This window comes from Plutella xylostella, chromosome 16, assembly GCF_932276165.1.
Source record: "Plutella xylostella chromosome 16, ilPluXylo3.1, whole genome shotgun sequence".
Classification (NCBI taxonomy): domain Eukaryota; kingdom Metazoa; phylum Arthropoda; class Insecta; order Lepidoptera; family Plutellidae; genus Plutella; species Plutella xylostella.
The window spans coordinates 7584526-7610670 of record NC_063996.1 but is presented as its reverse complement, the minus strand read 5'-3'; the positions used below and the strand labels follow the sequence as shown (position 1 = coordinate 7610670).

Sequence of the window (26145 nt, the reverse complement as noted above, 5' to 3'; positions counted from 1 at the left end):
CTGCGATTTTGCAAAGATTTTTTAACCGACTTCAAAAAAAGGAGGAGGAGCAATTCGTCGGGATCTTTTTATCATTGTCGGTTATTTACTTACATTTGCATACATTTTAAAAATACAATTTGTTCTTAAATAAATATGATAGATTATTTTTAATTGGATTGCACAGTAAAACATATAGTTTTACTGTGCAATCCCATTCTCCTTTTTTTAAAGCCAACCCTTTAATGAAACGATATGGATATTTATAAGTGGTCAGGTCCAGGTATCCACACAACAACTGTTAACCACAATTTCCTCCTAAACTTGCAGAAATTCAAGATCCGCATCGAGGACCCGCCGCGGCGCAAGGACATGGTGTTCATCGGCGGCGCGGTGCTCGCCGAGGTGTGCAAGAACCGCGACAACTTCTGGCTGTCACGCGCCGAGTACCAGGAGCAGGTAAGCACATGCTGAGCTGGTGGCTTTTTGGTGGCTGGAGAGAAAATTTTGTTTATTTTCATCATCATTACGACGATCCATCACATCCCTGAAACGCACTCCTCGGGCAAGGGTCTCCTTTCATTAATAATAAATAAATAGTCATTATTGTCTTAAAAGTAGCTACAATTAAAAATCTAAAATCTACGTCTAAAGTCTAACCCCCTTATTCATAAAAAAGTTACTGGACGGATTCACTATTGAACTGTTTTGTCACTCTCTGTCAAAGAACAAATTGTTCTCTGTTAGAGAGGAACAGAACAGTTCAATAGTTAATCCGTCCAGTAACTTTTTTATGAATAAGGGGGTTAGGTTAGAACTAGTATAATGTATAGGGTTATACTAGTTATTTGCAAAAGACAGTCATTTGCGATTCGCGTCCTGATGGACAGATATCCAAAGGATTGGTGATTGCGATACAGCATTTAAAATTGCATTTCCGGTTCAATGAGGGAAGGGTTTAGGCCTGGTCCACCACGCTGGCCTAGTGCGGGTTAGTGAATTCATGTTCATTTCATCAGCTCTCGTTCTATATTATTGGGATATTCGCTGAATGAATGTGTTGAGTTATTATGCATATTTTCAACGTTTATATTTGTTGCAAACGCGTATACATGCTACCAATTCTTGACATAATTATTTTTATTTATGTTTCAGGGTCTCGGGTGTCTAAGGAAGCTGGGACCCCGCGCTAGCTAATTCAAGTCATTAATTTAGAAATCTTATGTAAAATACTAGACTCTTCTACTATGTACGTATGTTATAATAATAATTTAATTATGTTGTATTATGGAACTACTTAATATCCTAATTTAAGAGCAATACGGTGTATTTACATTCAAAAAAGACTGTCAGAAATTCTTTCGCATTTATTTTCAGTTTTATTTGTTTTTGTATTGGTGATCAAATTGTTGAAACAGGATTGACGAATGTTTTCATATAAAAAATAGGAGAACATTAACGCAAATTTTTGGTATGTTTCACGTATTCAAAGTTTTATTTTTGTATCGTAAATAAAATTTTATCATGATCAATAATAATTTATAATGAAAAGACCGACCTTGTATTAATTTCTTTAATTAAATATACATTTATAAAGATAAACATATTTACATTGTCATTATTTGTAATTACAGCATCAATAAGTATCCAAAGTAACAAACTTTAGGGATGATTCACTGTCATTAGGCATCTGCCATTCCACTATAATCCCCACTATGACCCCCCAGTACCCTCGACCACCCTGACAGGTATGCCCCTGGCCACCACACTGCTGGCGATCATCACGTAGCTGGTGGAGCGACGAGCGCGCGCCACGGCCGATAGCAGAAGCGGCTCCGGCTTGAAGTCGGACTTCTTCTCCACGTTTGTATCTGGAATAGGGGAAAAGGGACATTTAAAAGGTTATATTAATGATGAAGTTTCCAAATCGAAAGTTTGTACATAGTTTAAAGGACGGTCCTGCTTAGAGCTTTCCTCTAGTCTACTATGAATGTCCAGTTTTGATAGTCCTCTTGCCTATTCATAGTATCCTGGTACATTGTGATTGGCTCTGCGTTGTGGTGGTACGATATAGTGAGGGAAAGTGTGCGACTATATTGATGAATAGCTAAAAAGCTATTCATATTGTCTTAGTACTTTATGATTGTTTTTGTGTTGGCGTACGGCAAATTTATTTATCGCGCGAAAAAGTGTAAACTTAGGAAGTGACGTCTGTAATCCCCGAAGTGGTAGTCAGCGCTTTTCATTGTACATTTGCACTCACGTGACAGTTCGAGGTAAAAGCGATGGTAGGTATACAATGTACTTAAATTCCAAAGAACTCATTGGTATATATCAGCGCCTGGATTCGAAACCGCACCTCTGACATGAGAAGCAGGCGCTTACGTGACTGAGCTACCATCGCTCCAGAAAACTCTTCTATTTTCCTAGTACCCTGGTACTCACCAAGTTGCCCGTCGCCCCAGCGCGCCTTGCCCACCTGGTCCCAGGGCACGGGCGCAGTAGAGGGCACGCACAGAGACAGCAGTGACGTCACCACCTTGTCCACTTCCAAGTCGGTCACTTCCCACAGCATGCCGATCACTATGGGGCTGAAAGTGGCGGAAATTATGATTAGAAATAGGTCTAGTATACTATGGTCGAGGATCCTTGCATGATTTAGGCCTGGTTTCAGCATACTCTGTTACGTTATAACAAGGGATTAGTTGTTGACTTTTGACACATCTGTCAAGAATTCAATACAGAAATTTTATTTTAGATCTTACTTTAGATTTACTTAACAATGTAACAGGGGTGTTAATAATCTAACAGACTATGGTGAAACTAGGGTTAAATACATAAGTAGTTGAAATAGGCTACTTGACTCATATCAAATTCAAGACAATAAATGAGTATTTATTGCAGTATTGAATTTATGAAACCAAAATATATTGATTTCGGCTAATTAAACTCCAGAATAGTTGCATAATTTCAATCTAAATATTATTATTTTGAACCGTGAAAAAGCTATCAGCCATGTTGTGACGTCAGCTGCCTCGTGCTGTGTCAAGAGTTTTAAGTGTAGTGGTATCTTCAACTGTGATAAATGAATGATTTGCTCCCTTCTGACGTCACATCAGTCCACACCATATACCATTTTAAAACAAATATGGCTGAGAGCGTTTTCGCCTGTTTACAAAAAGTAAAACTTTAAAATTAAGTTTTGTGATTTTCTAGGTCCCAAAAAATTTAGAGTATTTTTTTGATCTAATAGAGCAATTATAAATCATATGAGACCTTCTTTAAAGGTCAAGTAGCCTATAGTCTGATTAGTTTGTTAGTCGCTGGAGGCGGGAGAACTTGTATGTATGTGTTTGTAAAAACCGAGCCGCAAGACTGCAAAATTTAAAGAATTTTTGTATTCTATTGACAGCGCAGCGCTATCTTTTGGGTAACACGAAAACACTACTAGCAGCGGTCCAATAAAACGGCTCTTTGCCTCGAATAAAATATTCTGATGAACGTAATGTTTTTACAATATTTTCTCGTATCCGTAAAAAACTTTCATATAAATATGATATTTCGTCGTGTTTACATCCAATTGTCATCTACTTATACAATTTAGCAGACAACGGGTTATTATAGTGGCACACATGGTGCTCCTGTGTACTGCGCACACACTTGGGCGCTATAATCTACTCCCGCGCAGAAGGCTGTTGCCCGAGCACAGGATTCGAAACCTCCGTTTACGTTGCGTATCGTCAAATGTTACTGTCAAAATGTAAGACAAATTTGTTAGTTCCAAAAGTGGCATTTGTTTTTTCCATGTTAGGTGGAATTTTACCAAACGCTAAACGTATTTATTAGCCTGTCATACGTCTGCCAGTTAGTACAAAATGTATTTAAAATTTGATTTAAATACGTTTAGCGTTTGGTAAAAGCGACCCTTCGTGTAGATTCGAAAATAGTATCGAATCCTATGCTCGCGCCTCTGATCTCAATAAGATTGGCCGCCTTGGTCTAAATTCAAAAAGACATTCTATTCTATTCTCTGTGGGGGTGTAAGTACCTGCACCTAGCTCTCTCGAATGGAACCTTTGTGCATATCCCCAAGGTCTAAACTGCCTTCCTAAGCTTGGACCATTTCCCCACCACGCTGGTCCACTGCGGGTTGGTGGGTTCACATATCTAGATTTGCTAGATCTAGATATGCAGGTTTCCTCACGATGTTTTCCTTCACCGTGAAAGACATTAAACAGGATGTTGCCATAGTTGTATACTTAGCCCAAAGAGGGTGACTCAGGGGACCAATAAAGTTATGAACAATCGCTTCGCTCGCTTTCGGTTTAGTATACCTCTTTGACATACCTAGTAGCGATATGGTAGTGGGTCGCGGAGACGGCCAGGGGCGCGGGGGCCGGTGGTGCTGTTATGTATCTATCTATCTATCTATCATGGCGAGCAGATTTTCCGCATTTAGCCTCTAAGGTGGGCCATTATGCGTGAAATACCTACGGGGTGTCTAGCTATTAAGCCACCCAAGCTCACGCCAGAAAGCCAGTAGGACGACCTTCACGACCTAGGTTACTTATGACTTCCCGGAGATCCGAGGGTTTTTGATCGTAGTGTCTCCACGCCTTTGCAATGTAACAAGACATGGATATACATCCGTACATATGTACCTTGTAGCAATATGGTAGTGGTGTGCGGACACGGCGGGGGGCGCGGCGCGCCACGCGGCAGGAGCCGCAGCCGGCGAGCAGCGCGGGGGGCGCGGTTGTCTATACCTATACTAAACTCGTGCGAATGATTCTGACACCTAAATCTCAAAATTTTATCTTACCTTAGGTGTCTGAGCCACTACATAATAGAATCGATTGCACCATTTAATATTATGTTACTCTATCTTAATAATTAAGTGCAAATGATTGATATAATAAATAACTTTTTTTTAAATCACCTGCGCATCGGACTGACAAAAACCAGAGGTCATAAATTAACTTGCTTTGGCGCATCCGGTATGACCCCTGGCTCTTGTTGGCCGTACCTAGTAGCTATGTGGTAGTGTTGCGGGGTCGGGGCGCTGTGTGTATTTTATTTTATTTATTTACAAAAAGGTAACAAACAGTCTTTTGCGTACATTATTACATATTTTTGGTGCTTAATGACCTATAGTACCATTAATTAATATAAAAATAAATCAATATAAATGACAGATTAATAAAATAAATGATATAAATTAAAATTAGTGTAAACATGCAAACAAATTAAGTGAAATTAAGATAATTAAATAAACAATTAAAAGAAAATATAAACAATTTTAAATTAAGTTAAAAAAGTAAGCAGTCTATGTTGCGATTAATATTTAAATGATTTTAAGACTAGGTTTTTAAAAGAGTTTAACGAATTGTGAAATATGTCAACGTCGGCAAATTCCCTATCCATTAATCTTGCACAACGCCTGAAAAATGAATTTTTGGCATAATTTGTGTTACACAAACTTGCATGAAAAGTATCTTTAAATCTTGTGTGTGCACGGGGGACTCTGAATGTGATATTCTCAAGCAGTGTAGGAGAATCCACTTGGTTATTTAATATTTTAAAGAAAAACGATGCGTCAATAAGTTTTCTACGATTTTGTAGTGATACAAGGTTATAGCGTTTAGCAGAAGTTTTGTAATCTAGAAAGAAATTTCCGACACGATAATCCAAAGCTTTGGTAAATTTATTTTGAATTTTTTCAATGCGGTCGATGTGAACTGTATACTGAGGGTTCCATACTACGCTACAAAATTCCAATGTACTACGAACATACGCATAGTAGAGTATAATGTAAGTAGAGGGATCCTTAAAGGGCTGACCCAATCGTAGGATAAGACCAAGGTTTTTAAAGGCTCTATTAATTATGTTATCGACATGCAAATTGAAATGAAGTTTTGAGTCTAAAATTACTCCTAGGTCGCGTATTTTGTAAACGCGTTTAATTTCGTCGCCATGCAGATTGTACGTATAGTCAATAGTATTCTGTTTACGTGTGAAAGTGATGCAATAACATTTATCTACATTTAAACGCATATTGTTATCTTCACAATAATTTACAAATTTATTTAAATCATATTGCAATTCTACACAATCGCTTGTAGTAGAAATTATTTTAAAAATTTTAGCATCATCGGCATACAGTAAATGACAAGAACTATCAAATATGGTATCCAAGTCGTTGATATAGAGAGTGAAAAGTAAGGGCCCCAAATGTGATCCCTGCGGCACTCCAGAACTAATTGGAAGGAATTGTGAAGTATGACCCTTCAAGGATACCGCCTGTGAACGATTTAAGACATACGACCTCAGCCACCGAAGAAGATCGCCGTGCACACCGACTCCAAGTAATTTTTTAATAAGCAGATGATGGTCAATTTTATCAAAGGCTTTAGAAAAGTCTGTGTACACGGCATCCACCTGACAACCAACATCCATGGCATTAAGGATAAAATCGGTGTAGGTCACGAGGTTGGTATCCACGGAGCGTCCCTTAAGGAAGCCGTGTTGATATGGAGATATATGCTGTGATAGGGCCAGGCTAAGTTCTTGTGTTTTAGGTTTTTTTCGTCCAGTGGTTTTCGTTGTGAGCAGTCGTGTACCACTTTTGCTTTAACAACTTTAAAATCTCCGTAAATGGTTTCTTACCTTAATATAAAATAAATAAGGTCTAAAATCGCAAATAGTTAAAGTTTTATCTTTGTAAATATCGGTCATAAATCCAGTGCAGTATCACCTCCCCCGCGCCGATCGGGCGAAAGAGGAGCAATCTAATCACCCATCTCTGTCGGCCGGCCACACCTTCGCGCAACTCCGGGAGTATTCGTGAGTGCTCGTGTTCACTCGCGTTAGCTATCGCCTATCATCGGTGACCATCGGAACCTCTCGGGCCTTATCGGCGCCTGCGAGTGCCCCGCCCGCGCGCCGCCGCCGTTACCAAACGGTTCTTCAACCACCCTCAACTACAAAAGATATGGCAAAAACATGTTTGGCGTGTAAAGACATCATAAATATCAAAAAGGATACTCCTCTAGATTGCACATCGTGTAAAAATAGTTACCATATACAGTGCGTGGGTGTACCTGTGGAAAAAAATACAAAAGTCCTCCAGTCTACATGGACATGTCCATCGTGTGCCATCAAGCCGCCGAGGGGTGACAACTCCAACACCCCAGTCCAGTTTCCCCAGAGTGACAAAATTACGCTCCGCTCCAAGCTTCGCGAGGCCAGGGCCTCTGCGAGCTCGGCGAATTCCCCGTGTAATCAATGCGTCACCCAAGATGAGCTGATAAGTACCATCAGGAATGAGATCCGCGAGGCTATGCGCGATGATCTAACCGACATTATAAATACATGCTTGAAAGGCCAGTTGAAACAGCTACGAGAAGAAATCAACGACGTGAAGGACTCGATCTCGTTCACAAACGCTATGTTTGAAGAGTTCAAATCTGACGTCATATCTGCTAAAAGCACCATGCACCAAGTCCAGAAGGAGAATGAGGACCTGCGCGCCACCACGAGTATCCTGCTTCAGCGTATCCACCAGCTGGAGCAGCTCAGCCGCATCTCCAATCTCGAAATCCAGTGCGTGCCCGAAACAAAAGGAGAGAACGCTGTTAGTTACGTCACTCAACTAGGTCACATAATTAAGTGTGAGATACGTGAAACTGACATCTCGTACTGCTCTCGGACTGCAAAGGCTAACCCACAAAGTACCCGTCCGCGCTCCATACTGGTGAAGTTCCAGAGCCCACGCACCAGGGACTCATATCTAGCGGCTGCTAGCAAATACAACAAAGAGAACCCTAACGAGAAACTGAACACCGCACTCCTTGGAATCGCTCTGGAAAAGAAGTCTCCAGTTTACGTGGTCGAGCACCTGACCCCCGACACCAAGTCACTTCATACTGCAGCCCGCCAGAAGGCCAAGGAGCTGGGTTGGAAGTACACTTGGGTCAAAAATGGACGAGTTTTGATGCGGAAGTCTGACAACTCCGATTACGTGTTGGTACGTGATATTCAAATGGTCAATAATTTAAAATAATCTTATTTTTCTATTAGGTTAATTGCCTAAGTATTTATTCAATAAACTAAAACTATTAGATTGCCCTATTTACTTTACAAAATTCACTCAATTAAAAATAATATTCTCCTACATAACAATAACCTTAGATATCTGTTATCAGTTTGAAACGTTCCTTACCTATATACTATGTATTTTAAAAGTGACCCATACTTTTTTCATGTTAATCTTTACTTACACTATATGGCCATACTATTATGTACATTATGATGCTGTGCTAAAATATAATGATTTGTTATACATACACATATACTTTGATAGCCTTACTCGATACACTTATAAATATAAAATATTATGGACACAGCTACATATTTTTCAGTATAATTGTTATCATATTGTTCTAATCACTACGTTAATGCTTATCCACGAATTGTCACTCACTGTTGTTAACAGTATTTACCTGGCTAAACTAATGCAATTTACAAACATACATAAACATTTGGGCTCATTACCCTTGAGTAAACAACAACTAACAAGTCCCTATTTCTATTTCTGTAAGATGTTGCAGTACCTAAGTGTACATTGTAAACAAGTAAACAAGTGTACTTTTATTGTGGTTTCGAATGTGCATATCTTCGCGTCGGGCCGACCAAAGTGTAAGTATATAGGAATATTTAATCATAGTTTCTATATCAGGTGTTCAATTGTGCATTCTTTGCCTCAGTTTAAATTCGCTATCACGATTCTACTAATTTTAAGAATTCTACTTTTAACCAACTTGCTTGATGGCGGTTGTAAATGATTGTGCTGCTGATCTAGATAACTTTAATGTATCTAGATCCTTATTATGTAATGCAGAGGATGTCTGTGCAAACCTAAACATAAATAATAAAAATAAAATGCCCGGTTTGAAGGTATTATCTCAAAATATAAGAAGCTTAAATCGAAACTTATCTTCTTTTGAAACATTGGTTGCGAGAATTAATATTGACTTTGACATATTTGTGTTTACTGAGTGTAGGCTTAGAAATAATTATACTGTGCCGGACATTCAAGGTTATACTTCTCATATGACCTTGAATTGTAAAACACAAAACGAAGGTGTCGTAGTATATTGTAAATCTAACCTCCACTGCAAAGCTCTGGAACACATTTGCGATGATTCTAATTGCATCGTCATAAGTTTTGATAATGATACTGCCATAGTGTGCATCTATCGTTCTCCAGCCAACCGTAATGCGAATAAATTTCTTAATTCATTGAATGGGGTCCTAGAGTCACTAAAGTCATTTAAAAATATAATGGTGATAGGTGACATTAATATAGATATCAAGCCAGAAAACAATGACAGCAACTCAGATGAATACCTCAATTTACTTGGAACGCATGGTTTACTCGCAGGCCACACTCTTATAACTCATATAAATAGTTCAATTGATCATATTATGTTAAAAACTTGTAATCCATCAACTACCATTGTTATACCCGCTACTATCACCGATCACTATGCAGTAATGTGCTGTCTCGATGCCTATGAACCACATATACCTAACAGCTTTATCAAAGTACTAAATTACGATTTAATCAATGAAGAAATAGCCTCTGCTGACTTCTCTGACGTCATTCTCTGTACCGATGTAAATGAAGCCACCGATATTTTTGTCACTAGGCTTTCTTCAATAATAAAAGTGCATACTACTGTCAAAAAAATACCCAAACGCAAACGTATAATCAAACCGTGGATAACTCCGGGGTTGCTGCGATGTATTAATAATAAAGATAAACTTCACCTTCAACTAAGGAAGGAGCCAACTAATTCTATTTTAAAAATAACTTATACCAGATACCGAAACTATTGCAACTCGATACTGCATAAATTAAAACATGAATATCAACGAACTGAATTAGAACAGTGCGCCAATAATAACCGGAAAACATGGAAAACTATTAAAGCGATAGCTAACATTGGGAAAAATAAAACGTCAAACCTGAATCTGCTAAAGACTTACCCTAACCCTCATGACTCAGTTGATCAGGTTAACGCTTACTTTGCCAGTGTAGGGAAACTACTAGCTGAAAAAATTACAAGTGGTCAAACTGACATTAACCAAGACATTAAAGATAATCTAAATGCCATAAAACACCTTCATAACACCTTTGCTTTAACTGACACGGATGAACGCGAAGTAGAAGCTACTTTGAGATTCCTCAAAGACGATTGTGCTGTAGGGTGGGATAACATCCCCGCTAAAGTTTTAAAATACTCCAGCAAACTTCTAGTCCCATTAATAACCCACATCTGTAATCTGTCATTCCATACCGCTGTATTTCCCGAAAACTTTAAAATTGCCATTATCCACCCCATTCATAAGGGAGGTGACCGAGACAGTGTCAACAACTACAGACCAATATCCGTTCTGCCTGCGTTGTCTAAGATATTAGAAAAATTAATAAATTCTAGGCTCGTTAAATTTCTTAACAAATATAATATTTTATCAGAACACCAATATGGTTTCAGGACAAATTTATCTACACAAGATGCTATTCTGAAATTAACTGATACTGTAGTCCAGCACTTGGATAACAAACGCAAGTGTATTGGTATTTTCTTAGACCTCGCTAAGGCATTTGACACAGTCTCTGTCCCGACCTTGTTGTCAAAGCTCGAACGAGTCGGATTTCGCGACGGATCACTGGAACTCTTAAAAAGTTACCTTAGCAACCGGCAACAGATGGTCAGGATAGGTGAGTATTGCAGCTCTATAAAATCTGTCAATTTTGGCGTCCCTCAGGGCAGCATATTAGGCCCTAGTTTATTCCTGGTATATATAAATGACTTGTGTAACCTAAACCTTCTGAATGGTTCTATAGTTTCATTTGCAGACGATACAACTTTGCTCTTTCATGGCAAAACGTGGGAGGAGGCTGCGGGAACAGCTGAATATGGTCTAAGAGTTGTCATGAGATGGCTGAGGTCTAACTTACTTACCTTAAATGTAAATAAAACACAGTATATGTGTTTTTCTATACTGAACCCAAGTCGAACTCTGCCATCTTTCCTTGAAATTCGCGCTCACACCTGCCTCCCAGAAGACGCAAGCTGCTCTTGTATGGTGTTGGACAGAACAAATGTGGTTAAATACCTAGGTGTGCAGGTTGATTGCCAACTAAATTGGCAGCACCATATAAGAGTGCTCGCGGGTAGAATCAGAAAATTAATAGTCATTTTCAAAAAATTAAGGCATGTTGCTGACTATCCCCTGGTGCGCAGGATATACTATGCTCTTTGTCAGTCCCTACTAGGTTACTGTGTGGTGGCTTGGGGGGGAACTTACAAGACATCCATGCTCAAAGTTGAAAGGGCTCAAAGATCCGTATTAAAAGTTATGACCTTCAAATCGTTTAGGGAACCTACCCATAAGCTATTCAAAGATTGTGAGGTGTTGTCAGTTCGGCAATTATACATACTAAACGCAGTGTTAGCACAACATTCAAAAACTATTTTTGATCCCCAACTTAAAACAATCAAACGAAGGCATGACATTATTTGTCGGACTCAATCTTTTAACACTATATTCACTAATAGATTCTTTTGTTTTCTTGGACCATATATATACAACAAATTAAATAGCAGTTTAAGTTTATACCCAAACTCCAGGGCTGTAGCTAAAAAAATACTGCAAAAGTGGCTCATAAACAGAACCTATCAGGAAACTGAGGACTTGTTGGTTGTTGTTACCTAATTAATTAATTAGTAGAATTACAGCTACATACATTATTTCATTGCTATTATTTTATTTTTATTTATTTTTTTTTTGTTAAAAATCCTTTGCATCTAATTTCATGTTACCCATAAATAATTATAAAATTAATTACCTACACTATAAACTTTATTGTTTGTTTAATTTAAATAGCAACTCAAATTATCTTAGTACTTATCTGTATGTAACATTAACAATGTAACAAGAGTAAACGCTCACAAAATACCTTCATTGTCAATACTACATGTACCTACTGGCTAGAAAAACATTTCCTCCTATAGTACAGGCTAGACCTAGTTTAGGTGGAATTAAAAATGTAAATAACACATTCCTAGATTACCTAAGTACCTATATTGAGCACTGTTAAAACACCAATAACTTACCTAAGTTTTGCATGCTAACCTAATAATAGTTTAAGTAACTTCTTAATGTACCTATGTTTTTACTGACTTGTGTATTTGTAAAATGTGTGTGAAAATGGGTCAAATAAATATATTTTGAATTTTGAATTTTTTTTTTTTTTTGTGTGACTATCTTCTCAAAAATTTTCCCAAAGATGTTAAGCTTTGAAATCGGCCTGTAATTCGGTACATGTTGTTTGTTACCACTTTTGTAGATAGGGGTCACAATAGCACGCTTCCACAATTCCGGGAAACAGCCTTCACCTATAGATTTTTTATATATGATGGAAAGGGGCACGACTAACTGCTTAGCACACTTAGAGATAAAGAGGGGGTGAATACCGTCACAACCAGCGCCCTTACTGACATCAACATGCTCAAGATGCTTAAGAACGATTTCTTGTGTTATGTGGATAGAAGATATGCTTATGGGGGCATTAGGATCATCCGCTAAGGTGCCACAGTCGTTACTGATGCAATTTGGCTCGAAAACTGATTGGAAATAATTATTAAACATATCTGCAATTATTTGACCATCTTGAGATACTTTATTATTATAAATCATTTGACTAGGAATATTGTTACTATTAAATTTAGATTTAATGAATCTCCAGAAGTATTTCGGAGATTGCTTAATATTACTTTCCGCAAATTGGATATAGGCATGGTAACATTCTCTTTCTAACTTCTTTTCTCGTGATCTTAGCAACTTAAATGTTTCATAATCAAGTGGATTGCCGTATTTTTTCCATCTTGTATGAAAGTTACGTTTTTCCCTGGTTAGTTTAATAAGAGCCCGTGAGTACCAAGGAGGGTGTCCATCAGACTTGCGTACAGGCCGAGTGGGAACATGCCTCTGAATTAGATCGTCGAGAACATTGTAAAACATATTAATTGAGTCATTAGTATCAAGGTCACGAAGCAAGTTCCAATCAGTGTTCCGAATTCCAGACGAAATTTCTTCATAGTTAGCCGAGTAGAACGATTTTTTGAGACCAATATTGTCTGGTAAAAAAGGGTATTCATTCAAGGAAAAAGTAATTTCGAGGCTGGTGTGGTGAACTGCATCTTCTTTAGAAAGGGGGTTCTTACAAGAGGATAGAGCACAGTCCTCGGAATTAGTCAAAACTAAATCTAGAATGTTTCCATTCTGATTAAAACATGAATGAGGCGTTTGTTAAAAAAAAAAAAAAGTTCCTTTTTGGAGAAATAGATGGCGTTGTCTGGGGTTGTACCAACTTTCAAACCCTCAGAACACACTCAGATCACAATATGTTATTCTGTGAGGCTAACGAAATGTGAAAGTGACGTAGGTAGGTAGAATTGTAGTATTATTTATTAGTATTAAGTTATATGATAAATATAGGTACAGGTACTGACTGAGCAAGCAACCTAGTGCATATAAAATGTGAAAAGCTATAAGTACCTACATGCAGCTCAAATCCTTTTTAATGAATTTAATCCCTGACTTGGTGGGTCATGTTGGGCAACTCTACCTACCTGTTTGAGTGCTTATGTTAGATAGGTAGGTACCTACATAATATATCATGTTATGTAAAACAAATATATTGTAAACAAAATGTAAACAAATGTATTAATTTAATTTATTTGACATTGATAGTATGAATTTATTAATTTGACATTGAAATATAATGTGAATGATGCTTTTTTTACTGTGACATTTTTTGTAATACGTACTCATATAAGTACCATATATTTTTCCTTTGACTTATAAATTATTGATTTATGAATAAATGAGTATTTCAGTATTTCAGTATTTCAGTAACAATGGTTAATTTACATTACCGCGAATGATTTAACTTACTTACGTGAATGAAAATCACTTGGTATGAAATGATCCGAACACAACCATATATGTTTTCGCAGTTTCCAATCAATTTTTCGCACATTTATCCGAGTCGCCTTAATCCATTGTTGCGCCTGGCTTTCATCATTTGGAAATTTATGAGTTCCTTCATTTTTACAAGTTGCGACGGCACACATTCTCATCTTGTCTTGTAAGTATTTCTTTGGGATCTTATTTAGGATCATACAATAAATAAAAATAGAAAATCAGTTCTCGCACGCAGCAACCGTTCAAACGGCGCGCATAGAGAAAAGAACACTACGTGACGGCGCGGGTAGAACTATTCACAGAATACTTAGCACTATCCCAAGCCACATGCAGTCTGACTCTCGGAAGGATGGCTCGCGCTACCACCCGACATTCAATCACAACTAGTGAGTTCTTATTCTGAGTTTAGTACTCTTTGCTCTCTATGTAATTTTTGACAGTTGGTACACTGCGTTTTCACGCCATCTATCGGCTTACCCAAAAGCTCAACTGACAGCTGTCAAGGAAAACGGCTCATTATACTGACGCATGGAGTTAAGTGACATAAAATCTGATAGAAGAATGGCTTTTTTATGGTTGTTAGGTATGAATGTCATGAAATTTTCTTCACCAACTACGGACCAAGAAGCATCAGTGATATTAAAATCCCCCAGTAGAATAAACGTATCGTCAGGATGTTCCGCAATCAAGTCAGAAGACTTATCAAAATAGTGCTGCAATGAGTTTAAGTGGTTATTATTTTGGGGAAGATAGACACATGACAAATGAATAAATTTAGGTGATACGTAACCACGCCGGTCGTTATTAGCTGGGTGTTTGTTTAATTGTAGAGTAACCCAGAGTTCGCTATGACCTGGTGCCGCTCGCCACTCCCTGGCGACCGCGTTCAGTCGGCGATGCACCGCCACTATGACCACCACGTTCCTGCCCTGTAGCAACGTAATCGCGATCCGATCGGAAAACATTGTAACGTGAGTCAAAGTACTCCGCGTCGTGATAGCTATCAGTTAACCATGTTTCAGTTATGCACAAGATATCATAGTCAGTGGTTAAAACATTAGACAGAAATAAATTAGATTTCGTACGTAGTCCCCTTGCATTCTGATAGTAGATATTTAGTTTATGAGTATTAGCCATAGATATACATAAAAAGTGTTGTATGGACGGAACAAGTACAATATGTTTCAGGTATAAGACGTGCAATTAAAATTAGCTGACAAGGATCCACCAACGTTGACTCAGTTCGGAATAAAATAATTATACAATGAAAAATACAAGATTGCTCACTCACAAAATGAGAACATAAGATAACATGATTACTCAATACAATAATTAATATTTTATTAATAGATACAGATAGTCACTTCAACCTATCGAGAATGCTATCATTATTGATATGAAAGGATTTGCTCTTTTCGTTTTTCCTCATAAAGATCTTGCAATCCCTCACCCACAGATACGTGTAATTAAGTTCACCTTTAAGTTGCCTAGCTCTTTTTAGCAGTAATTTATTAGCTGGAGTCAAGTGATCGCTGATGTAGATGTTGCTCGGTGGGCCATCGATGGAGATATCCTTAGTGGTGATACCTCGTCGAGAGCGGGCGGCAGCCAACAGCTGATCCTTGCTAGAGCGGCGGACGAAGCGCACGATGATAGCGGGTGGCCGGGTACTCCTAGAGTCAGATCCATTTGTGTTTGGCATATCTTTAGCGAATCTTCGGACACGGTGAATAGAGTCTATATCACTTTCTAGGAAAGAGAGACCGACTTTTTGATACAGGTCATGCATGATGTTATGTAGATTTTCGCCTTTTTTGTCGGGAATACCTGATATTTCCACATTATTGAGTCTGGAGAACTGATCCTGCTTGTTATTATCGTCCTGCAGCTCGCTAATAGTTTTGTAGGCGTTGTTCAGATCCGTTTCCAGTTTAGAGAGCGTACTTATCTTATTTTCCGCCAACGAAACGCGCTGCTCAATAATGGTGAAACGGTTATCAAATTCATTCAATTGTTGTTTAATTTCTATGACCCCTCCATTAGCATTTCTAAGATCAGTTTTAATAATATCAAGATCTGACTTCAAACTCCTTATCTCAGCTAGTAGTGAGGCAAGAGTAGGGTTAGACGTATCTCCTGTAGCAGAGAGCGAAGTCCTACAGGAAGGGCAACGCCAGGCCGACTTTTTGTCCGAGGTCATTCTTCTGTAGGTACTCTCGGCAACTCCGGCGCATGAGAAATGTAAGTGACCATTACAGCTATTGCATAGTACATAGTCCGTTACCGGTTCGCTGCACTTTGAACAGTTCATCTTTTGGTGGGAGAACGCAGGGCTCGTAGGAGTGCGATTAGTAGAGCGGAGACAGGTTGAGCAGAGGTACGGTGTGTACGGGGATTTCGCACGGCGCGCAACGGTCTGCTTGGTCTAGTGGCTAAGGGGCCGAACTCAAACTCACCGAGCCAAGATGATCGCTGGTTCGTATCCCGTGTTGAGCTGTTCAATTTTTCTATTTTTCTGTTGATGCAAAAATAGGCTTGAGCAGTCTCCGATGATTCAGCAAAGCAATGGCGCAGCTATCTCTTTCCAGTCCGGTCCAGTGGGAGGAGTCTTCTCATTAAAAGGCAATAAGTGGAAGCAGGAATCGAAAAATGTTGTCTGAGCCAATCACGAATTTACAAAAATGATTTAAAAACTATTAAGACAAAATTCGAGCGCAGGTCTACACTATATGACTCTGTCGAGCGGACTGAATAGTATAATAGTATGTACAGTCACTTGCTTGTGCTACTTATGCAGCTGACTGTATATCTGTACCTAGTGGCTATGTGGTAGTGGTGCGCGGAGACGGCGGGGGGCGCGGCGGGCCACGCGGCAGGAGCCGCAGCCGGCGAGCAGCGCGGGGGCGGGGGGCGCTGTTGTATACCTATACTACTGGTGCGAATCAACTGCGCATCTGACTGACAAAAACCAGAGGTCATATTAACTAGCTTTGGCGTACCCGGCGTTGTTGGATTGTAAATTTATAGGATGTTTGATGATGAGTAGGTGCCGCATAGAGCTAGTTTGTGGTGGCTTTATGTCAGCTTGTGTCAGAGCCTATGGTTGTATGTACTTACTGTGTGAATAAACGATTTCAAGAAATGTAGCTTGTTTTCATAATTGTAACAGGCGTGACCCCTGGTTCTTGTTGTCCGTACCTAGTGCCGATGTGGTAGTGGTGCGGGAGGCGCTGTGTGTATGTACAGTCAGCTGCATTAGTAGCTATACACTTTTGTATCTTGTCAATCTAACAAACCACCTATCCATTCATTGAAACATTGACCGTTCGTCAGTTTGACAAGGTACAGAAGTGTATAGCTACTTATGCAGATGACTGTATATTATGTATACCTAGTAGCAATATGATAATGGTGCGCGGAGACGGCGGGGGGCGCGCGGGGGGCGCGGCGGGCCACGCGGCAAGAGCCGCAGCCGGCGAGCAGCGCGGGGGGCGCGGGGGCGGGGGGCGCCGGCGCGGAGAGCTGGCCCCCATCGCCGTGGCCGCAGTAGCTGGAAACAGGGGGGGGGATACGGTTAGTAAAACAAGATAGTTGGCAGTTACATGGTAAGATGGTTAATTTCGATAGACGTTTGTACATACAATAATTGAAGATTTTTAGAAGTTTACAGACATGGTTTGATAAATTGCCGTCGTTGCCGCTACATGGGTTTGTATATCGTATAATAAGCGTCAAATCGATCACTAGGTATATATTTAGTGGCCTTTATCTACGTCGATAAACATACACATGAATGTAGTCTGTGATACTGAGCGACCGATACCATGCGACCATCTATCCTCGTGTCAAAAGAACATAAACCGTAACTACTTACAGAAAGAAGTCTGAGTCCTCCGGCGCAGCGGGCTCGCCCACGGTCCCGCTCCATTGGGGGCACCAGTACTGTACGAACGACACCATACGCCGCTCCATACGGGAGAGGTTCTTCTCTGGAATATGACAATTTAGATTATATGTTAAATTAACCTTTTGACAGCCAAGACTTTTATTCATTGCCCTATTTGGCACGTTGGTTCATGCAAAAAAAACATTGGTTTTCGCCCGTAACTCAAAGTTTATAGTTCAAAATAAGGTGAGAACTATTTTCCCTTTGCCTTATTAAGGGTTAACTTTTTACAGGCAGTGGCTGAGTTATTGCCACTTATTTTGAATATTAACCACTAGCTGTTCCCGCGCGCTTCGCTTCGCCTTAAAAAGTTTTCCCGTGGGTATTCCGGGATAAAAAGTAGCCTATGTTCTTTCCCAGGGTTTAGACCGTATGTATACCAAATTTCATTCAAATCCGTTCAGTAGTTTTGGCGTGAAAGAGTAACAGACAGTCTGTCTGTCTGTTACTCTTTCACGACTCTTTCAGACACAGTTACTTTCGCATTTATAATATTAGTTAGGATTCTACAGGTAGAAATACAGCCACCTTATTTTGAACTCTATGTCACGGAGTTCAGGTGGAAATTACAATGATGTATTTTAACTTGCTAGGAAGGGTTAAATAGGGCAACATTTAATGTCATTTGATGTCGGCATTTTGTAGAACGGCAGTTTGTTAAGTGGAACTGTTTCATTGCTCGTGAGTGTAAAATACTAACCAGGATTAATAACATATCGTCCCTCATCTGCCTTAGACAGGTAGTATCCATCCACTATGTTCTTCTCGTGTACTTTGTACAGATAGTATATGAAGTGTATGTTCTCCATGCGAGATACAGGGTGCGTGTTGAGCAGAGGCAGGCACTCCCAGGGGAATGTGTCCAGCATCTGGGAATATACAGGGTGATTGGTAAGACGATGTGTTCCTTTAAATGAGTTAAAGAGGGAGGCATTTGCCGTCGATTGAACCTCACTATAATGAAAAGGGTAAGCTGTAATATTTTGGCATATTTTTTTCTGTGTGTTTATCTATGGACTATGGTACCGTAAGTCCAAAAAGTATTGACTGTAAGCCTATCACAAGTTCTGACAACTCAAGTGCGTAATTCGATAACCATTTATTTCGTATGACATCTTGATCAGCGCCCCTGTTAGAAACTAATAAAACGCATACAAATTCCAGTGACTTTTCCATCGAATTCGTATCCAACGTACGTCGACAACACTCGTGATCGGGGTACCGATTCGTACCCGAAACAATAGACGTTATCTACCTAACTTTACTTACACCTAATTTAATCAACTCTCCTACTTACAAATTGATGTGCCAAAACATAAAATTCATACCTCATCAACAATCAAAATAACTGGATGACGTTTCGCCTTCTTCAGGTCTGCCCACTCGTCGCTTTGCCCAACCAGGGTTGCTGCTTGCGAAAATGCCTTTATCCCATCCACCAACGAAAAGCGGTGAATACTCTTGAAGCTATTAGCCAGACATTTCACGCAGAGTTCCGTTAGCAAATTGAACTCTACGGTGCAGTGGATACAGTCGCTTGTGCCCAACACTTCTCTTACGTCGTCAGGGTTGCCATTTTCTGTAAGTATCTTTCGAAGGCATGTCTTTATTTGGCTTGAAGATAGTTGTGGTGAACTCTCAATGAGGTTGTATAGGAGGACGCGTTCCTTCTGGGTGAGGCGGACGAATCTGAAATGGTGTTGTAAATTTTATTCAAAGCCTGAAACTACGTGAAAGAAAAACTTGTACGCATACCATGTGACCAACAAGAAATAGAACGAATAACCACTAACTAATCCAACACCCCGTATGTATTCACAGGTCGGTGAAGTTATTAATAGGGTACCTTTTCAAATAATAGACATAATGGTCCAACTACAAAGTCATGACAATAAAGAGTGCGATTTTGCAAAGACTTTATATCATTATCAGTTATTCACTTACATTTAGATGCATTTTAAAAATAAAATACCGTTTGGTTATGGCCGTTATATACGTTTTTAACGGATTTGTCCTTTAATAAATATACCTACATAATACATCGAATAAATACGGTCTGTAACAATTAGTTAAAATCCATTTCCGTTTTCAGGACTTTATAGTTTTACTGCAGGTACTTTCGTTATATTCGCATATTCTACCACAGTACATTCTAGTAAAAACATTCTCACCCCCAGTCAGTGATAGTGGTGTCTACCAGTGCCCGGACCCGGTCTCTCCATTTGGGGTCCTGCAGGCGCCCCGTCAGCAGCGCGCCCCAGCCGCCCAGCCACGCGCGGTCCATCGTGTTGATCACACTCTGGAATAGAGAGTTACATCAATATTATTCGATATACTTACTTATACATTACATAAATATGAGGGGTAGGCAGAGACTATGGACCTCCACGTACCACGATCCTGTCATATTTCTTTCGCTTCCTCTACATTCATAAGTCTCCTCATACACGCTCGTCAATATTATTCTGTGGTTATGTTAAATTTATGTAATCACTAGCTGTTCCTGCGAGCTTCGCTTCGCGTTAAAAAGTATTCCCGTGGGAATTCGGGGATAAAAAGTAGCCCATGTTCTTTCCCAGGGACTAGACCATATGTATACCAAATTTCATTCAAATCCGTTCAGTAGTTTTGGCGTGAAAGAGTAACAGACATACAGACACAGTTACTTTCGCATTTATAATATAAGTTATGATTACGAAGGAATGGTGCAGTTAAAGACCTACCTACACTGTCAAAAAATAAAAGAATACGGAACATTAATTCATCAAAAGCAAATAATCCGCTTTTTGCTGTAAGTATATTTGGACTTACATGATAGGTCGAGAGCCAATTTTCCTCACGATGTACCTTCACCGTAAGAGCGATGGTATACATTGTGCCAAAGAATCTTTATCTTGCGAGACACCTCTGACTACCCCTTTGGGGATTACAGACATAATAAAATAATGTGTGTATCCTCTCTAGAGACATAGAGACCTCATACGATGACATAATGTGGAGAATCCACGACAGAGTTCAGTCAAAATTAAGTTTGCAGCCGAAAACTGAAAGTTATGAAATTTTAGGTCTCTGGGTCTCAAGATAATAATAATTTGTGAGAAGTACCTTCATCCGCAGGTCGATGTCCTCCCGCCGGCTCCAGTAGTTCCTCACGAGGCGCTTGTTGTTGAGGAGCTGCGCGTTCTCTATGGTCTTGTAGTTGTCCTCCAGCAGCGAGTACAGCTCCGTGAATAGCGGCTTCTCTCCTTCTGTGAATTGAACATAGGTTTTGGTTGTAGGAAGCCACTTTGAGCTATTGTGACCAGTCTATGCACAAAGTTGCTTTGTGAGTCTATGTCTGTCACTTTCCGTATACGGTCAACGCAAGGCAGCAACAGCAATAAAATTATTATCTATTTAAGTTGGTGCAGCGTTTATTAAGTAAGTATATGATGACCAGAGGGCCAAGTGTAGGTTTTTCTCATCAAGAAGAAAATTTTATGGCGCGAAGGTAATGCAGCTGAAGCCCGCTAGGTAGCGACTCTCCCGCGCTATATAAATCCATGTTTACTAGCCACTACTCAAACGGAGTAAAAACTCGCACTACCCTTGCAGATGATGTAGAAGTTTAAAGTAACAAACGCTATAAATGGCCGTTTCTGGCGGAATAAACTTAGACTTCTACATTCTAGGTAGGTACTGGCTATTGGGAGGCAGGTTCTAAAAATTGGCATGAAGAGGGCGTTTTTGAAAAAAACGCTTTCAAACGGAAGTAATTTTTTTCAATTGGTGGCGTTAGTGGTGCTGCGTTGGACATTAGCTTTCTGCAACTCAGCGATAAATCAAGTAGTAGGTGCTTTAGCTATTGATTCATATGATTTCTTATGCAAATGTAGATAGATAGGTATGTGCATAGATTATCTCTCGTTACGTAATGCTCAAGCGTATGGAAATACTGTCAGTGGTAGATAATTTTCACGGTAAATTGCATTTGGAAACTGGCTTGTTCAAACAAGAGTAAGTAAAAACCAACAGCTATCATAAGCTAGCCACATAGCGAATTCGGTCAAGTAAAGACCAAGTAAACAATATTTTAAATGTCGCTTCAAAAGTTACATAAAATGTAGGTATTTAGGTGCGACTGGATTTTAGAATTATAAATGGACTTTGGATGATAATATTGACAAAATTATGATTACAATGCACAGGTTTGGGCATAGGGACATAGCTAACCAATAACATAATATCAGCCAATAGTCTTTTTTACTCGTTTTGAACATAAAAGTCTTCAACGTACTACAACCTTCTTTATTGGAGTATCAGTAAATAATATTATAAATCTTGGAAAAAAAACTACTTAAGTACTGCTGCATAATTAGTAAGTAATAATTATACCTTTTTTCACGGGGAAAGACATCTGACAGGACCCTTATTACATTCGAATAAGGGTGGTTTTTGTTTGTATCAGATGTCTTTCCCTGTGAAACAAGGACATAATCATTTAACTATAAAACATTTACGCCTGTAGGTACACAATACACATATCTATTAGGTGACCATTGTTTACTCACATTATAACGTTCACATTATGCATTCATGGTGTAGGTAGATATCATTCTCGTGAGAAAAAATATGCATAACATAATCTACCTATGTCATTTCGTGATATCTACCTACTTGTGTATTTCGCCTACATTGCATAGGCCCAATTTATCATCTCACCACCTCAAGAAGGAGAAGGACCGACCGGATAGGGTAGTGTTGCCATTGAGGGTAACTACGATTTTAGACCAGACCTGTGAACTACTAAAGGCTCAAGCCTCTTTATTTGGAAAAAAAACATTAGGCACAGTTTGAATATAAATCTTGGTCCTCAAACTAGGATTCCCAGGTATTAACTAGATTAAGATAATATAGATTCAAGGTACCTATCTAGGTAGGTATAATATGCATGAGCTACCGCCACTCCCATTAAATAAACTAATGACGTATTAAACATAAAACTGACTTCCGATTGCACGCTTCACCAAGATGTGAGAAATGTATGTAAACTACTTTCACTCACATAAGTATAAATTATAGGTTTTCCATGTTAAATAATTATATAAGCGCGTTAGGTAGGTACTTTTCCATTGAGTATGAATGTATTTAGGTTCAGATTGAGCTGCAAGCAAGATCGATATTTGTAGTAAGTAATGAAAAAGTACCAGTGACATAGCACGGAATTACTCTAAAAGGAAAAATCTCAGGGTCTAGACCATATATATACCAAATTTCATCCAAATCCGTTCAGTAGTTTTGGCGTGAAAGAGTAACAGACAGACAGACAGACACAGTTACTTTCGCATTTATAATATTAGTAAGGATAAGGATTAGTAAGGATTGGGGCCATTTGGTGTTGGCAGTTTGTGGGTGGAACTTTTTTATTGCTCGCGAGTGTAGATTTAACTCTATCTTCTTCATCAACCAAAACAAGGAATATCCAGTAAACAACAACAAGATCATGATAAGTAACTGTGCTGAAGGTTCAGGGATTCATTCCACAACCATGGCAAATAATGTTTTTTGGACAAAATTGGGTCTTCTGACTTGGATTTTAAATTTTGTGCTATATTTCCAACCCCCATGGAGATTATTGCCATGACCCTCCGGTGTTGAAAGAGGCTCTTTAACAGGCATTATGTGTCTTTATATTGGTGTCATCTTACCTTTAACCACATTAGCTGGTACCACCACAGTGAACGGTCCCACAGAGTCATCAAGGTAATCATTGGTGAGAACTGTTATGTATATTGAGTCAATTTCAGTTCTGTAGTCATTGAGGGGCTTGAGATTCTCGTTGGCATTGTATGGTGTAGTCAGTTGGACTATTGTCCATTCTGTAAAGTTTAAATTAAATGATCAGGGCATTCTATCTTGCTCATTGACAACATGCGGTAGGCTATAAAACTGGGGTGGCATACATATCTTTCTTAGACAAAAGTCTAGCAGGAAAATTTATCAAACAATACAGAGAGTCAGTTTTACATTAGTCTTAAAATGAATTTTCATACCTTTTGGAAGTTCTTTAAGGATTTTCTGAAAGTCCTCAACACTGTTTTCAGGAGTAAACTTTAAGTATGTCTTGTGCAAAGGTTCATCATCAGATATTTCATACTTTTTCAGTATCTTTGTGATTTTGTCCAAATCAATGGGAAGATCTAGTAGCTCAGTTTCTTTTTGTGTTCTGAAATAAATGAATATGCAGCATTTTATAAGTGTTTTCCTTAAAATATCCATTAAAAATTATACACCTGATTCAGAGTTGTATGGGTTAGTTATCTAAAGTTTAAATTTAACTAACTTAAGCAATACATACCTACTTGACAAAAATTTAATTAAGTAATTGGATGAAGATAAATTATTTCCAGTGAAATTAACTGAAACACTTACTTTGTATTCATTTTGAGTATTTCCTGCACAGGTTTTATGTGACTTTTTATCATGTGCATTTTGTCTGAAAGATAAAATATTAAGTAAGAAAATAAATAATACCTATTCTTTCATCATCTTCAGCCCATAATAATACTGGACAGGCCTCACAGGCATACTAATACACCAGAGTTCCTTATCTTAGATAAACACTATAGTAATTTAAGGATTAGTTCCATTTAATTAAGATTTATATCATCATCAGCTTGTAGTTGTCCACTGCTGGTCATAGGCCTCTCCCAAGCAGCGCCAAAACACTCCATCTTCGGCCTTCCTCATCCAGCCACTACTGGCAACCTGTCATAGGTTAGCAGCTAGAGGGCATTCCAAACTATGCTCGCCAGACGGATTTCATTGGCTGTTTAGGTTCATTAAAATATATGTAGGTGTCATACAGAGGGAGCTGGTCTTCTTAGTACTTACTTACTATATATATGTAGACTAATAACTTAAAATAACATTACCATTGCCAGTTTTAATCTGTTCATCTCTATAAACTGCCAAAGTCCTCAAGGAAGAAGACACTGCCTCACTCAAGTGAAATGCACAAGTTAAGTCATCATTGTCCTTAAGACATTCCTCTGCTTGTAATTTTCGAGCACCTAAAATCAAATACAATGGATAAATAACAGTTTTTAAGTGAGAAATAAAAAAAGATGAGAAGTGGAGAACTTACTTTCATAATTTGCTGAAAACGGGGCCACTGGTACTTCTTTTACGAATTTGTTCAGTATGTTTGTATAAAGAGGCTTTGTGTAGTTTATTTCATTGATGAATATATCGAAATCTTCCATTTTTATGGATTCTTTAAATTAAAATCACCAACAAAATAATCAAGTAAACATTTGAATTTTCAAATTTTGACAGGTGAACGTTACAACCGTTTTGTTATTGCTCAATGTACAATTTCCATCGTTGCAGTCTGTGTTGAATTAAAGATTGGTACATTATTATGAAATCGTCAGCTACTCACAGAAATGTTGTTATTTTATTCAGTAGGTACGTTGACAGTTTGCGTTTTGTTCTCTGATCTCTCACAAATCTTGACCTTGTAGCTTCTACAGTTTAGTCAAGAGATGGCGTTATTTAATGTTATTTTTTAAGATGTAAGCCCGCCCCGCAGCTACTAACTTCGCCGGGTAGTTTCAAATTTACATTAGATTAGCTTGCATACACAATTGAACTCTACCCTATAAATTAGTATAAATCTAGGAACCATGCTTACTGAACTACCTAACCCAAAAAAATATATCGGTCCCTCTACTCTGCCTGATACCTAAGTAAAACCCAGGTACCTACTTACTTAACTATTTCTTTAGAAATGTATCAAATTACATCATTAATAAAAGAAATAGGTATCTACCTAATTATTATCAACTAGGAATGTGGTTTGCGTGGTTTGTAGTTTATTGGGTGGGAGTTGGGTACTACTACATAAACCCAACCCATCCTAATATTATAAATGCGAAAGTAACTGTGTCTGTCTGTCTGTTACTCTTTCACGCCAAAACTACTGAACGGATTTGAATGAAATTTGGTATACATGTCGCAGGCAACTGGTTTAATCTCCTGTTTGATTGAACCGCTAGCCCGTTCATTGGATGACGCTATTCAGTTGTATGACTAGGCCGAACGTTGATTATACAAGCGTCACAACTAGTTAGCGGACTTAAAATCAGTCAGGTGGTGAATAAAACAAATATGGCGTCTAA

The 26145-nt window shown here is 38.7% G+C and overlaps 2 protein-coding genes across 3 annotated transcripts in view; one reads left to right on the top strand and one right to left on the bottom strand.

Moving 5' to 3' along the window:
• LOC105381864 (actin-related protein 2) overlaps nucleotides 1-1262 on the top strand; it is a 55554-nt gene extending 54292 nt beyond the window's left edge. For both annotated transcript variants that reach the window (XM_048626158.1, XM_048626159.1), the window contains 2 exons: nucleotides 310-438; nucleotides 1135-1262. In XM_048626158.1, the coding sequence (XP_048482115.1) occupies nucleotides 310-438; nucleotides 1135-1176 (171 nt within the window). In that variant the 3' untranslated portion in view covers nucleotides 1177-1262. The remainder of the gene's footprint in view (nucleotides 1-309; nucleotides 439-1134) is intronic.
• Nucleotides 1263-1692: 430 nt separating this feature from the next.
• Nucleotides 1693-25391, bottom strand: LOC105395705. Its single transcript, XM_048626173.1, has 13 exons — nucleotides 25110-25391; nucleotides 24898-25035; nucleotides 24395-24458; nucleotides 24016-24188; nucleotides 23671-23841; nucleotides 21089-21231; nucleotides 20155-20282; nucleotides 19312-19672; nucleotides 18684-18852; nucleotides 17912-18026; nucleotides 17429-17587; nucleotides 2425-2570; nucleotides 1693-1850 (listed from the first exon to the last, which is right to left on the bottom strand). The coding sequence occupies exons 1-13, from the start codon at nucleotides 25225-25227 to the stop codon at nucleotides 1693-1695; spliced, it is 2043 nt and encodes a 680-aa protein (XP_048482130.1). The 5' UTR covers nucleotides 25228-25391.
• Between the last annotated feature and the right edge of the window lie 754 nt (nucleotides 25392-26145).